Here is a 16,740-nt window from a genome sequence, read left to right on the forward strand (position 1 = left end):
GACAGAGAGGCAACAGATAACATGCAATACTACAGACAGGACATAGGCTAACACGAACGTTGTGAAGCAGCATTTAGTGGTAGCAGGCCAGGAACAGGTTCCTCTGATTTGTGCCAACCATGGTGCCGATCCAGCCATGTAACACCTCTATTGTGTTGCCAACATATTGCGAACATCGGCAGTCCGCAGACCAGTACTATATAGCCGCGGACAATGTTGCAGAACGTGTTTCGAATTCGGTGTAAACGCGCCTTTGGACGATGCTGCATCCAGTCTCGATAATGCTAGCAGTAGCGTATTATTGTAAGATACTAATAAATGCCCCAATTGATGTGGCTATTAATATCCTAGTGAATAGCTGCGGAAGCATTGATACAAAGTATGAAAGACTGAAGCTCTTTTAAAAGTGTGGGAACACGGCTTGGTATGTAAAGTGCAGTCGCTTATCGCACGTTATATTTGGCGCCAGTTGTAAATACTTGTGTGTTTATGCATTTTGTAGATTGATATCATTTTGGCTTTAATTCGGTCCTTTACTATATAATCAAAGTCACCTGTGTATGATCTGGCGTTGTTATAGCGATCTTCTGTGTATTGTTTTGTAAGTAAGTAGCTACCTACAAATCATCAATTGCGGCTGCATTGGCAATACTGAAAAAAGAAAAGACACGTGATTTCTGCTCATTGGCAATGTGTGTTTATGTGTTGTGTTTACGGTCGAAGTACGTGTGGAAAGGAGAATGATAGAATCTTGCACTAAAAAACGTATGGTTTTTGCTGTTACATGTCTCGGCGGGTGGGTTTTCTTCTGATACATGACAGTGAGTCTGCCATATTACCTGTAGTGAAATCTGAGTTTCGATACTAAATGTTTACTGAATTTCCTGTCTGTTTACGGAGTTGCTTCGCTCCTTTCATCATTTAAAAGAGGGTGTTCATCATTGTGTCTATTCCAATTTTGCCCCTTGCGTTTATGTGGAGCGTATGTAGTTGATTCTGTATTATGAATATATGGAACAATCAACTGATGACCGTAGAAGTGTGGATCTTTCTAGCCATATTTTATTGTAGATAACGGATGAAAAGTAAACGTTCATTCGTTTTCAGTTCGTCATGATAGCTATTCGGGTGGAATTAATATTGCTGTTTAGGCTTTGATGTACGCGTGCTTTGTTCGTATTTCTGAGAAATTTATTTATCTTAATCAACTGCTTTATTTGACCTTCGGTAATGATTGTTTATTACACCTTTTAATTTTGTAGATGTGCTTAATTTCCGTATTAGGAACTACCCTAAAAGTCTTATAAAAGAGGTTACGTTTGACACCTTCTGCTGCGCCATTCAGTCATTCACATTTTCTCTTGTAACCTATAACAGCAGTTAGGCTATTGGTCTTCAACACTAGTGACATATACAGATGTTTGCAGGTATTAGTTAATAATGTCTTCATTGTATGTTTTTTCTTTCCGTGGAAAGTTTTACCATAAAGCATAGCCCCACCCAACACTCGCATCTGTTGTCATGTGATGACTCCCATATTAGTTTTATACAAATTAAAGTAACTTTGCAGTTTTTTAGCAGCAGGATCCATTGAAATATACATTTACTGAGTAAATTACTTGTTTATTATTACCAACACATTATAAATACTTAGAACTATAAAATGAACAAATATCTATCTTATCTTTCTTAAACTTTGAAAGATATTTCACTATGCAATAGGGGCACACAGTTCATCATTAAATTCACACCACTCTTCCAAGAGTGCTTCGAAATAGTTATGGTAAGAGAGGGACCAAGGTTAACTTTATTCCTGTGTTACTAATCAGAGTGAAGTCCAACTTCTTGTGGCATTCACACATAGCAACTAAGAACATTTGTTGCTGTATGTTCTTTATAAATAGTTCTGGAACAAAGATGTTAGTGATGTTGTGTGAATCTGTTTATCTTTTAGGGCAATAGTGATATCTTGGCTTTTCTCTTGATTCATGTTCTTCTTCTGCTGTAGTTAGTTTTTTGATACTGACAGTAAGTTTTATTTACATACTCTAGGCATTGACACATGAGCTTTTGTAAGTACCATACTTGGTTCTGTAAGGAATCTTCTCCTTGGCATTAAGTAATTAGTGTTCATCTTGTATATTAGGCCTAGTTGAGAATGTGTTGCTCCCAATTTTAAAGGGTTGATAGCATCTGTGCCTCTATTTTTGAGATTGTAAAACGTAATCAATTTATGTTTATTTGCTTCAGCAATGTCAGTATCTGTTCTGTCATCACTGTGCATGGTAACATATGAGCAAAGGAGGCCATTGTTACAAAGTTTCTCTCTAATTGTAAAAATGCTGTTATTTACTGGCAAACCCTTTATTGATCTCAGTTCTGGTGGTGGGACTATCCTCTAAATCCTCCGTAGGATAGCTACTAAGTGTGAGTTGATGAGTAGTGTACATTTTGGTAGTGAATGTTATAGCTGCAAAATAGTTGCCCATTGTTGAGTTTCAGCCTGTATTGTCAGTGGTTGAATTAGTTGTAACACCATATTTCTTGTGTCTTAGGTACTTTATAAGGATCAGCAGGGTGTTTGCCTGCAGCTGCTTCCATATTTGTGGCATAAAAATTCTAGAATCACATGGTGCATGTACTTTTCTACCATATGTTGATGGCTTATTTGGATATATTGTCTGAATTTGCAACATCCACTGAATACTTCCAGTATCTTGTCTATTTTTGTCACTGCTTCTACACTGTAACATGTCATATATTTCTTCAACTGGTGCTAGATTGTGTGTTGCCTTCATCTGTACCCTGATACACTTGTCATCAAATTGGAGAAGAGCATAGAATCTCCATTTGGTCATTGACTGTAGCCCCGCCAGAGGCTTATAGTTAATTGGTGTTGATGTTTTGTTACTTTTTCACTCAGATGTGAGGTATAAAACAGCAAAGAAAGCAAATAATTCTTCATAGTCTGTCTGTGAGCAGTCTCGGACATACATGAATATGCTGCTGCCATTCTGCATAGTTTGTAGTTTGTGTATTTTACAATATGATCAGTTACACAGTCTGGACAAAATAATTTCCTGAAATCTTGAACCATTTTAGAATATTTTGCTTTCCGTTTTACTCCTGGAAGCTGTATCACAATATTTTGACAAATAGCTTTTGCAGGAGGGATTTTTGTGCTTTAATCATTTTGTTTCCCACCCGTAGCTTGATGCATCCAACAATTTGCAGAAGTTGAGGTTACTATAGTAGCAGTTTCAGAAGCACTATCAGACTACTTGGTTGCTGTGTTTATCTCAGTAAGTATGCCGGACACCGACCCAACTGAGCAGCTAATGTTGTGTACTACATGCCTTCTCTTCCATGAAGACTCTGCCACTGACTGGCCTCAAAAGCAGAATTTGAAGCAGTGAATAGGAAAAGAGTCTCAGTACATCAGTTTAATTTAATGGACAGTAGAATTTCCTACAATGTCTTGAAGAATTTGCCGAGTCTTTTTGGAGTCCCTGATTTATGCATATAAAACTGTTTACTTGAAAAGTCCAAGTTTTCCACAACTCTGGAAAAATTCTGTTCTTCACTCTCACAAACATCTTCACGGTCTGGCCAGGTTTACATTCTAGTTGCTAAAAAGGTGAAGCATGCAGATTGTTTCTATATAAATAGGCCTATAAGTCTGTAAAGTAGGGACTGATGATCATAAATAATAAGTTTTTTAAAATGTTACTTTTATGGTCTGTTAGTGTCCTCCTCTGATCCATGCCTGACTACTTCACAGGGGGTTAACATTTGGTGCAAATTGTCCTCAGCTCGTGAGTTTTCTGTGGGGAGAGGAGTCAACAGTATATGGAGGACAACTGAGAAGTTATATGAAAGAGAAGTAATGCCTTTAGTTTGAAGAGCCATAGGGAGGGTAGTATACAAACCATGATATTTTCAACTGACACCATGGGAGGTTTGTCAGTAAACCACTTTCAAGTAGCAGGTAGTTACATAGAGTTTACTGATGCCTGGCGTTAACACAGTAAAATCGTTATGGTTGCAGTATTTTTGCCCTTCTTTGTAAGTCTCAGTTGAATTCCACCATATGTTTTGGAGGCCGTTTTTATTGTTGTTTGATGTATATAAAACCTGCTTTTTTGAAACCTAGTAGATCAGAGGTGATGAAGTTGGTACGAGTGTAAATTAAACCTCACTGGGTGTAATATTGGTCTCCCTCTTAAAAAGCCACACTCGTTACTTTTAAATGCTGTAGATGACATAGAACTAGTATCAGGCAGTCGTATGACCCTCAGCTGCTGGTGTAAGTCATCAGAGTGAAAGGATGTGGTACGTCCTAGTCTGCTGTATGAAATCAGTGTCTTAAGATGGCTCAACATGGAGAGGTACAGGATGGCTGAAAGGAGCTATCATATTTGGACTGCCCATGACTACACTGTGAACTAAAGTATGTGATTCTTTCGTGTACCACCTACAGCAATGTAACACAGAATGAGAACAGTGATGGTGTTAAAAGATCCTAACTGACAGGACTGGAGACCACTGTCACATCTTGTGAATGACAGTGTTTCAAACAGGAATTTCTTCACGTGAGGCTATAGGCAGAGAGCTTGTTACACAGCTCACTCAACCCTTTCTCCTATAAGGAGCTTTTAGTGCACACAATGCGTTTTGTGGCTGTCCAGTCATGTGCCCCAGATGTAGAGCTATTGAGAATACCTTAATGTTGCCAGACACATCTCTTGGACAGGAAGCAGAGCACATACTTATGAGCATAGCCACAGGGTTGTTCACAGCTATCGATCTGTCAGTATGGTCTTCAGCTCCCACACACTCTGCTCAATGGGAAGTGGGTGATGACATGCACTCAAGTGATCTCTTCCTACTCTGGATGCACCTTCCAGGTGGAGAGCGCGAGAGAAAACCACCACAATAGATGCTAAATAAAACAAATGGCACCATACAGACAACTTTCTGAGTTTAAACATTGCAATAAAGCCCAGCAGTGGGTGTACTGTATTAGCAATTTATCCACCATTCTGCTGAAACATTCATACCAATCTGTGGACCTGCTTAAGAGGCAAATTGTCCCTTGTTGGAGCAATGGAAGCCATTCCACAGTCAGGGGGAGGTGGGTTGTTGTGAACGAGTTCAAGTGCTAGCCAACTGCAGAAAACCTCTCAGCTTTGGTGGTAGCAAGAGTGAAATTCTCGTAAATTATTATAGAGAACAGGAAGAAACTATGGCAACATTTTCTGGCCAATGTAAACCATTCCACTAGAAGTTCAATCACATGGGAGTTCATGAAGAGGATTTCTGGAGGTGCCCATTGGCTATTGTAATGTGGAATGGGAATCTCCAAACTCAAAATACATCACCCAGACAATGGTAGAATATTTTGACAGAGTTACTCCCACTTCAGGCAGCATCCAGCTTTCCAGCATTACTGAGTGGTTGCTGGTGACCAACGATGAACGATACAACTTCCACTTTTCTATGTTAGAGATGGATTCTGCATTATTTATGGCTCATGATGCTTCATCTGCTCATGGTAGGATTACAGTATACCACTCCACCTCTCTCACAGAGCATGCAAAGAAATCCTTCTTGTCCTTTTTAACTTCATTTGGGCTTCAGGACATCGTTCCAAGTTGTTGAGAGAAGCCGTTTTAATAACATTTTTAAAATCTACTAAGGACCATACATGCCTGAGTAGATTTTTGTAGAGTTGTCCTCACCAGCTGCAGGGGGGGGGGGGGGGGGGGTCAGCTGCCGCCTTATCTGGATCTTCTTAGAATCCAGACAGTCTGGTATCACTCTGTCTTTGTTAGTATGTCCCTTCTTGTAGCATATATGCCACTATCCTGGGACAGCTCCATGAACGGGGCTTCCAGGGATGTCTTCCAGTCTTTATATGGTACTTCATCTCACCACTTTTTACCCAGTCAGTGATGCCCTCTTACGCCATTTTGTGTCCTCAATGTATTGTTGTAAGTGTGACTACTTTTGCCACAGTAATCAGCAGTATAACATCGCAGCAGAAAGTCCTGTCCAGTGTTTATGCATGACTTCTCAATCTTCTGTTCCTATTCCAGCCTTGCAAAGATAACCATTCAATTTCAGCTGACTATTTTAAGGTTGGAGATATGGATGAAGAAGATAGGTTTTAATTTCTCAATTGAGAAGCCTGTTTTTGACTTTTTTAAATGTTAATGTTCTGTTTTTAACTTTTCTAAATTGAGTACGTATGACACCGGTCTTAATTTTAAGAAAACAACAAGGTTTCTGGGCTTCATACTATATTTTAAGCATGGCTGGTTGCTACACCTTAAGGAGATTAAGGCACAAGTTCTAAAACACTAAATATTTTAAAATCTACTAGCCATACTTAATGGGAAGTAGACCAAACTTGTCTGTTCCAGTTTTATAGAGACTTAATGTGATCTAAATTTGATTAAGGGGCTAACAACATATTTAAAAACATTGGATGTGGCACACCATGAGGGAATAGTATGACCATTAAGGCCATTACAACTAGCCTCATACCAAGCCTCCGTCTTGCTCCCCCCTTCGCTCCGATTGGACTGGCTTCGACTGGGCTTGGTGGTTTACCCCCACTCTCTGTCTTCCCACTCCTTTCCTTATGGGGTCGGTTTTATCTTGAGTATCTATCTTGTCTACCTGTGCTTCTTCCTTCATGCACCTGTCATTAGTCACTTTCTTTCCCTCCTCTGTCAATAGTTTGTAATTTTATGGCCATTGTAGTTACCGCTTTTAGTGTGAGGTTTTATCGGTTTTAGTTATTCCAAGGTCAGAGGGACTGATGACTGCGTAGTTTGATCGCTTTCTCCAATCCAACCAACCAATCATCATACCAAGTCTCCTGGGCTGAGGAGCCGCCACTTAACATTAGGTGGCAGCTCGTCATAGTGAACAGGCTTATGAGAGAATTTACCACACTGCAGGTGCTTGCTTACTGCGCCGTTGCTCACTTACAAATGGAAAGACTCTTTAATAATTGACATCAAGCAACAAGACCATGTGGGAACAAGGCCCTGTGAGATCGCACGAGGAATTGCCTTTTGGAGATAGGTGTGGCAGATTCTAAAATTATTTTCGATTTATGTTATAAAAGAATTAATAAAGGTTACACTTCAGACTAACTTTTAAATCTTTTTTTATAATATTTTAGATAGCCAGTGTGGTTTTAAAATAGTTACACAGATTGCTGTAAGCAAGGGGATTCCTTGATTGTTCAGTCATATTCCCTAATCAAATCTTCTGGAGTCACCTTCCTAATGAATACGTCGTAATTACTGCGAACCTCTATGCAGTCCTGAAGGCACTGGAGCTGATACGGGGTCTTCACAGCAAAAAGTTCATCTGTTGAGATTCCTTTATGCTCTGTTGGCATTGAAGCAAATGTACGTAGTAGAGAAATTGATGCAAAATATTGTTGATATCCTTTTTCGTCCCTGAACTACAAGAAAAATACGTATCATTCTGCTGAGTATCACAGAATGTGGCAAACAGGGGAAACGTGCAAACAGTCAAGGAGACCTGCAGAATCCATGAGGTGACAGAATATGCTGCTTCCCTGGCATGCTTTCATTTTGTTGTTGAGACAGTCATACAACTGTGGGGGAAGGAGAGGCTGGCTGTGAGAGACTATAAGCTGCAGACAGTGAAGTCAACAGCCAGTTGTGTACGTCACACCAGTTACTGTGGCAAGATGAAATAACACTAATGTGCCTCTGAGTAGGGCACTGTCTCATAACATCTGGCTTCATACTCACACAAGAGAACCTCCATCTGTGACGTGTGTGACATACAACTCACTATATCCGACATTTTAAGTGAGTGAATTTTACATTGCGATGAGAGGTCTGAAGCAAATTTGGGTAGGAATCTGCCCACTGTTGTAGCTGACGTCAAAATGAGCGTGGAAAACCTTTAAAATTTAGTGTAGTGTCTTGGCTCTAGCCTAAACTTTGAAACTGGAGATTTTAGTGTGTTTTAGAGTGGCTATGGCTGCTTCCAGCATTAATTCCTTCCTCTGTTTGTTTATTTTAAGTTTTGGAGCTGATATGATGTGTGTGTAATTTCAGCAATTATGGAAAGGATAGACTGCTACTCACATTAACGATTACACATTGAGACGCAGACAGGCTTAATGAATACACTGTTACACACTGATCTTTCGATAAAAATCTTCTTCAGAAAGAAAGAAAACATGCCCACACACACATTCACACAAGCAGGCGCACCTTACGGACACATGACCGATACCTCAACCCACTCTGTCCAGACTGCAACTGTTGTGTGTAATGGGGTGGGGAAGGGGGCGGGGGCGGTAACAGAGTACAAGTGGGGGAGATAAGTGTGCTCTCTGACAGAGCATGCAGGGACTAGACGGCGGCAGGACAAGGTTGCCAGATACAGTGTCAGGAGGCTGGAGGGGAGGGGGTGAGGAGCAGGAAAGGAGAATAGCAGAGAGGAGAAAGGGCTGGTGGGTACATTGTTAGAGAGCGGTACACAGTGAGGGTGAGGGGACGTGAATTGGGAGGAGGTGATAGGAAAGAGGGGCCAAATACTATTAGGTGGAAGTTGTGGAGAAATGGGTTATTGTAGGTTGAGGCTGGGATAGTTTCGGTAGCAGAAAATGTGTTGTAAAGATAATTCCCATCTGTGCAATTCAGAAAAGCTAGTAGTGGAATGGAGCATCTAGATGGTTCGGGTTGTGGAGCACTCATTGAAGTCAAGCATTGAAGTTCAGTTGCATGATATGCCAAAGAGTGTCCACATTGCTGCTTTTGGCCACCATTTGGTAGAGGCCATTCCTACTCATAGACAGCTGGTTCATAGTCCTAGCAATATAAAAAGCTGTACAGTGATTGCAGCAGAGATAGTACATAACATGGCTGCTTTACATTAGCTAAAACTTCTGGGCTGGGAGGCCATGGTCGATCTGTAAAACTACTTCTTCCTGACGTTTTGTTGCCAACTGCGGGCAACATCTTCCGAGGTGAGTCAACGACTGGCTGCCAGGCCGCGGAGGTCCCGTTTATATAGAGCACATTGAGGGAACCTTCATGCGTCACGTAGGGCTGACTGTAAGTCTCTCTCTGACTAACGTCATTATTCTCGATTGAAGGTAATCGATTGTCACATCGTTGGTGCAAAGTCGACCACCATATTTTGTCTAACTTTAAGCCTTCCTCTTTTCTATTAAAATTATTGTGGTGTTTCTGAATCTCTATAGCTTCACAATACATGTGTGCATAATAATGCGATGTCTTGACTACCAAGCTTATCTCACTAAATTTTATTTAATGATCACCGTCTATAAAAACATGTTCCGCTACAACTGATTTGTCGGTATGTCCCCTTTGACAGTTCCTTTTGTGTTCGGTTAAGTGGATATTGACACTTCTTTTCATTGTTCGAATATAAACCTTCCAACAGCTACATGGAAGTTTATACACCCCATGAGTTACTAAGGGATGTCGTGTATCTTCCGCCAATCTAAAACAGTCACTAATCTTCGTGATTGTTTCAACTTGAAATTTGGCCAGAACTTTCCCAGTATGGTCCATAATATTGTGAATTAAACGGGCATACGGAAGTCTTAGGGCATAAAGTCTATAGAGAACACACACACACACACACACACACACACACACACACACACACACACACCAACTGTTACCACCATAACGAATCAAACCACCATCCCAGGCAGAAGAGAGGTGTCATTAAAACATTGGTGGACAGAGCTAATCATTTGCGAACGGCTTTTAAGGAAAATGGATACACTGAAAACGAGATTGATCGAGCACTTCATCCCAGAAGAAAAGTGTCTGACAACATTCAGTAACAACAACTGTCAGCCGGAAAAGTTTTTCTTCCATTTATTTGCAATATTGTGGACAATATTGGGAAAGTTACAGCCAAGTTTCAACTTGAAACAATATTTAGGCCCACCAAGAAGATCAGTGACTTTAAGATCAGCGAAAGACGCACGACACCCCTTAGCAACTCCTGGGGTGTATAAAATTCCTTGTAGCTGTGGGAAGGTTTATAATGGAACAATGAAAAAAAGTGTTGATACACGCTTAATCCCCGCCCCCTGCAGGTCTGGAGGTTAGAATAGGCCCGAGATATCCCTGCCTGTCGTAAGAGTCCACTAAAAGGAGTCTCTCACTTTTTGGCCCTATAAGTTCAGGTCCCATTTTGTGGTTTGACCCGCCACTTTCCGAATTCTACAGAAGTGCGGGCCATATGCGGAAGGACACCTTACATGGTGCATGAGTTATCCATAGTGCCCTTAGATTCAGTCTCTTGAACCTCTTGTCTTGGCTTTGCATCTCCACCTGCAATTCAACTATTTGGGTGAGGACACTTTCCGGAGTATGTTATCTTCTTCCGTTGTCTCATGTCCTCTTCCACACCCAAGACAATATTGGATTTCTCTGCATCCAATATCCAGCACGGTAGCCAGTCTGTTGTGGTGGGGCCACCATGTACCCATTTGGTGATAGCCCCCCCCCCCCCCCCCCCCCCGACAACACAGGGATCATACTGCTGATTCCTGAGCGGTTAATGAGTAATGCTGTAGTGGAATGGACGGGGACTCCTTTCTACCTATGAAGCCTCAGTTTTTTGTTGAACATCTTGAGGATAAGTTTGGAGAAGTGACAGCACTGTCAAAGATGAGAAGTGGTGCAGTCTTGATTCAGACAGAATCCCCAGCCCAATCCCGAGCATTACCCGCCTGTGACAAGCTGGGTGATATTCCTGTTTCCATCACTCCCCATAAAAGCCTTATCATGGTCCAGGGGATTATTTTCCATCGCGACCTCCTCTTGCAGTCTGACGATGAGCTCTGCGACAACCTAGAACAGCGGAGTGTTCATTTCAACCGGCGCGTTTACAGGGGACCCAAAGACAACAGGGTTGCTACCGGTGCCTTCATCTTGGCGTTTGAGGGTGATTCATTGCCTGAAAAGGTCAAGGTAATGGTTTACCGCTGTGATGTTAAACCATATGTCCCTCCCCATTTGCGGTGCTTTAAGTGCTGGAAGTTCGGGCACATTTCTTCCCGCTGCATTTCCAGTGCCACATGTCGAGACTGTGGACGTCCACTGCATCCAGATACTCCATGTGTGCCTCCTCCCACTTGTATCAACTGTGGAGAGCAGCAATCCCGCTGCTGGCCAGACTGCACAATACTCCAAAAGGGGCGGAAATCATGGAGTACAAGACCCTCGACCGGTTGACTTACACAGAGGCAAAACCTAAATTTGAACGATTACATCCCATTCGGTTGACGTCCACATAAGCTGCAGCCACATTACCATTGCTGTCATAAGCACCAGTCATACCACACTGTATGCCACGAACATTGTGGCCCCTTCAAACACCTCTTGAAGCTGCTGCTGCCAGGATAAGGACGACACAGGAAACAACTGTGTGCAACATACATCTTCCTCCAGCTGGTGCAGTACCCCTGAATGCGTTGGCTGCACTGATTCATCAACTCCCTAAACCTTTCCTACTTTTGGGAGATTTTTTAACGCCCATAAACTTTTGTGGAGTGGCACCATGCTTACTAGCTGAGATAGAGATGTCGAAACTTTCCTATCTCAACTCTACCTCTCCTCTTAAATACTGGGGCTCCCACACATCTCAGTGTGGCTCATGGCACTTACTCAGCCATTGACTTATCACTTTGCAGCGTAGGACTTCTCCCATCTGTCCACTGGAGACCCCACAATGGCTTGTGTGGTAGTGACCATTTCCCATCTTCCTGTCACTCCCCCAGCATCATTTCCCCAAACGTGTACTACGAGGGCTTTGAACAAGGCTGACTGGGAAGCTTTCACCTCTGCTGTCGCTGTTGAATCTCCCCCACATGGTACCATCGACGTGATAGTTGAGCAGGTCACTAGAGCGATCATTTCTGCGGTGGAAAACACGATCTCTTGCTCTTTAGGGTGCCCCCAGCGAAAGTCAGTACCTTGGTGTCGCTGGAAATCATGGAGGCCATTAAAGAGTGTCAGCAAGCTCTACGGTGACATAAGGGGCACCCTACCCTAGAGCACCTAATAGCTTTTAAACGGCTCTGTGTCTGCGTTCGCCAGCTTATAAAAAGACTGAAACAGGAGTGTTGCGAGAGGTACGTCTCGACCATTGGGTACCATACGTCACCTTGCCAAGTCTGGACGAAGATCAGACGTGTTTGTGGGTACCAGATCCCAAAAGGTGTTACTGGCATTAACATCAATGGTGTGTTACCTCCCAACGCAAACGCAAATGCTGAGCATTGTGCTCGAGTCTCCGCATCGGAGAATTATCCCCCAGCGTTTCGCACCCTCAAATGACAGATGGAAAGGAAAGCGCTCTCGTTCACTGAACATCACAGTGAACCCTATAATGCTCTGTTTACAGAGTGGGAGCTCCTCAGCGTTCTTCCACATTGCCCTGACACAGCTCCTGGGCCAGATTGGACCCACAGTCAGATGATCAAACATCTTTTGTCCGACTACAAGCGACGTCTCCTCGTCATCTTCAACTGGATCTGGTGCGATGGCTTTTCTCCATCGCAATGGCAGGAGAGCACCATCATTCCAGTGCTCAACCCGGTAAAAACCCGCTTGATGTGGGAAAAAAACTGCTTGATATGGATAGCTATCGGCCCATCAGCCTCACCAACGTTCTTTGTAAGGTGTTAGAATGTATCGTAAGTTGGTGGTTGTGTTGGGTCCTGGAGTCACATGGCCTACTGGCTCCATGCCAGGGCGGTTTCTTCCAGGGTCGTTCTACCACTGATAATCTAGTTTCCCTCGAGTCTGCCATCCAACAGCCTTTTCCAGATGTCAACCCCTGGTTGCTGTCTTTTTTGATTCACGAAAAGCTTATGACACGACCTGGTGACATCATAGGCGGATAGTCATCTTCGGTTCATTGGTAGAATTTTGGGAAGATGTGGTTCATCTGTAAAGGAGACTGCTTATAAAACGCTAATACGACCTATTCTTGAGTACTGCTCGAGCGTTTGGGATCCCAATCAGGTCGGATTGTGGGAGGACATAGAAGCAATTCAGAGGCGGACTGCTAGATTTGTTACTGGTAGGTTTGATCATCACGCGAGTGTTACGGAAGTGCTTCAGGAACTCGGGTGGGAGTCTCTAGAGGAATGGAGGCGTTCTTTTCGTGAATCGCTACTGAAGAAATTTAGAGAACCAGCATTTGAGGCTGACTGCAGTACAATTTTACTGCCGCCAACTTACATTTCGCAGAAAGACCACAAAGATAAGATAAGAGAGATTAGGGCTCGTACAGAGGCATATAGGCAGTCATTTTTCCCTCATTCTGTTTGGGAGTGGAACAGGGACAGAAGATGCTAGTTGTGGTATGAGGTACCCTCCATCACGCACCGTATGGTGGATTGCGGAGTATGTATGTAGATGTAGATATCTTGCCACATTCTATGAGTGGGGTCTTTGGGGCCTGCTTCCGATTTTTACCCAAAATTTCCTATCTCTCCGTACTTTCCGAGTCCAAGTTGGTGCCTCCCATAGTTCCCCCCATATTCAGGAGAATGGGTCGCCACAAGACTCTGTATTGAGTGTATCTCTATTTTTAGTGGTCATTAACAATCTAGCAGCAGCTGTTTGAGCAGCACCTACAGGGCATCCACAAGGCGCAGTCATGGGCTCTAGTGCATGGCTTCCAGTTTTCAGCCGTGAAGTTGTGTGTCATGCCCTTCTGTCGTCGTCTTACCGTTCATCCAGAACCAGAACTTTACCTTAATGACGATCCACTCACTGTAGTGGAAACATCGATTCTTAGGACTGGTTTCCTCATGCTTGTCAGCTGAAGTAGAAGTGCTGGCAGCACCTCGTTGCCCTCCTCTGCCTGAGCAACACAACTGGGGTGCAGATTGTTCTACACTGCAGCAACTCTACAGAGCCCTTGTTAAACCCCACCTTGACTACAGGAGTCTGGTTTATGGTTCGGCAGTGCCCTCAGCGTTGCATTTACTCGACCCAGTGCACCACTGTGGCGTTTGACTGGCAGCGGGAGCTTTTAGGATGAGCACAGTGACCAGCATCCTGGTGGAGGCCGGAGTTCCTCCATTGAAGGTTTGGCGTGCATAACTGGTCACCAGTTACGCTGCACACATTCATAGTTCTTCTGAGCATTCGAATTACCATCTCCTTTTCCCATCCACGGCGATTCATCTCCCGCATCAGAGGCCCAGGTCAGGGCTTACGATTGAGATTTGTGTCCGATCTCTTCTGTCTGAAGTGGTGTCCTTGCCTTTACCACCTGCACTCGAGGTCCATTCACATGCACCTCCATGGTGCACGCCTAGGCTGAAGCTTTGCTTGGACCTTTCACACGGTCCTAAGGACTCAGTTAAACCCGAGGCTCTCCACTGTCACTTCCTCTCGATTCTTGACATGTACCAGGACCATGAAGTGGTTTACACTGACAGCTCGATGGCTGATGGTCATGTTGGCTTCACATATGTTCATGGAGGACATATTGAACAGCACTCATTGCCAGATGGCTGCAGTGTTTTCACTGCAGAGCTGGCGGCCATTTCTCATGCTCTTGAGTGCATCTGCTCATGCCCTGGCGAGTTGTTTCTTCTCTGTACTGACTCCTTGAGCAGCATACAAGCTCTCAACCACTGCTACCCCTGCCATCTTTTGGTAGCAACCATCCAGGAGTGCATCTGTGCCCTGGAACAGTCCACTCTTTCCGTGGTGTTTGTGTGGGCCCCAGGCTACATTGGAATCCCAGGAAATGAACTTGCCAACAGGCTTGACAAACAGGGTACACGCAAACTGATTCTAGAGATTATTATTACGCCGCAAGGTTTTTCAGCTTTGGGAGACGGAATGACATAATCTCAGTATGCACAACAAACTGCATGCCATTAAGTAGACTACGAATTTGTGGAAGACCTCCATGTGGGCCTCTTGCAGGAACTCTATGGTTCTCTGCCGGCTCTTCATTGACCATGTGTGGCTAACACATGGCTACCCCCTCCATCGCGAGGACCCACCTCGGTGTCACTTTGGCTCACATATGACTGTCGTCCACATCTTGCTGGACTGGTCACTTTTAGCCGCTCTGCGGTGGGCTTTTAACCTTCCCAGCACCCTACCTTTGATGTTGGACGACAATGCCTCAACAGCAGATTTAGTTTTATGTTTTATTTGTGCAGGTGGTTTTGATTCTACGATCTAACAGTGGGCATTTAGCATTCTCTCAGAGGCTGCCACCCTCCCTCCATTTTAACTCTGTCACACTTTCTTTGCGTTTGTCTTGATGGTCGTCTTTTCCCCACGTGTTCATCTCACCTTGTCTTTTTGGGGTGGACATTGTAATGTGTTGCAGAGTGGCTGGCTCCTCCTCTTTTATTATTGTGATCAGCCAGCCCAGACCATCTGCTCTCTGGTTTTAATACCTTCGTTTCCTTTTCCTTGTGGTGTATGTTTTCCCCATTTTTTATTTGTTCCATTCATTTTCTTTTTAGGCGTGGTTCCTCATTTCTTTTCTCTCTTTTACTTTCTCAAATGTACTTTGGGTGTTTTTATACCTTGAGTCTTGCTTGCTTTAGGGAAAAGGGACTGATGATCCTGTAGTTGGGTCCCTTTATACCCCAAACCAACCAACCACGCTTGACCGAACACAAAAGGAACTGTCACGCTTGACCAAACACAAAAGGAACTGTCGAGTGGGACATACTGACAAATAAGCTGTAGTGGAACATGTTTTTAAAGACGGTGATCATGAAATAAAATTTAGTGAGACGAGCGTGGTAGCCAGGACATTGCATTATTGTGCATGTATGTATAGGGAAGCTATAGAGATTCAGGAACTCTACAATAAAATTAATACGAAAGAGGAAGGCTTAGACAAGATATGGTGGTCGACTTTGCACCAACAATGTGACAATTGAGAATAATGACATTAGTCAGAGACAGACTAGCAGTTGGCCCCACGTGACGTATGGTGGTGCCCTCATTGTGCTCTATATAAACGGGTCCTCCGTAGCGTGACAACCAGTCATTGACTCACCTCGGAAGATGTTCCCCACAGTTGGCAACGAGACGTCAAGAAGCAGTAGTTTTACAGATTGGCCATGGTCTCTCTCAGCCCTGAAGTTTTAACTAATGTTGTTTAATTTAACAGTCGGCATGGCCTACACGTTATGATGGCTGCTTTTACAGTTGGCCTGGCCTGTAATGGAGTAGGATACGCCTGTGACTGGACAGGAATAGTAACTGGTGGGTGGTTGGACTGGTCAGGTCATGCACCTTGGTCTTCCATATGGATATGATCCATCTGGCAAGGGTAAGACTGGGAATGGCATAGGGATGGACTAGGATGTTGTGGAGGTTGGGTGGGTGATGGAACACCACTTTAGAAAGTATGTGAGAGATATTGATCAGGATATCCCTCATTTCAGGTTGTGAAGGTAAATAATAAAAGGTCTGACGTAGGATGTGGTTCAGTTGCTCCAGTCTGGGGTGGTATTGGGTAACTAAGGGGGTGCTCCTCTGTTCCTGTTCTCGTGGGTGGTGAAACAATTGGGGGTGTGTGGGATTAGGGCACAGTAAATCTGTTTGTGGACTAGGTCAGAGGGATACTGCCTGCCTGTGAAGACCTTTGTGAGATCTTCAGTATCTGGGAAAGAGAGTTCTTCTCACTGCATAT

At 43.6% G+C, this 16,740-nt stretch overlaps 1 protein-coding gene across 1 annotated transcript in view; it reads left to right on the forward strand.

Annotated features, from left to right (window-relative positions):
- Window positions 1-662: 662 nt before the first annotated feature.
- Window positions 663-16,740, forward strand: part of LOC126256868 (glutathione S-transferase C-terminal domain-containing protein homolog) — a 54,240-nt gene continuing 38,162 nt past the window's right edge. The window contains exon 1 of the mRNA XM_049955518.1: window positions 663-796. Coding sequence (XP_049811475.1) covers window positions 741-796 — 56 coding nt within the window. The 5' untranslated portion in view covers window positions 663-740. The remainder of the gene's footprint in view (window positions 797-16,740) is intronic.

Source organism: Schistocerca nitens, chromosome 1 (assembly GCF_023898315.1).
Source record: "Schistocerca nitens isolate TAMUIC-IGC-003100 chromosome 1, iqSchNite1.1, whole genome shotgun sequence".
Taxonomy (NCBI): domain Eukaryota; kingdom Metazoa; phylum Arthropoda; class Insecta; order Orthoptera; family Acrididae; genus Schistocerca; species Schistocerca nitens.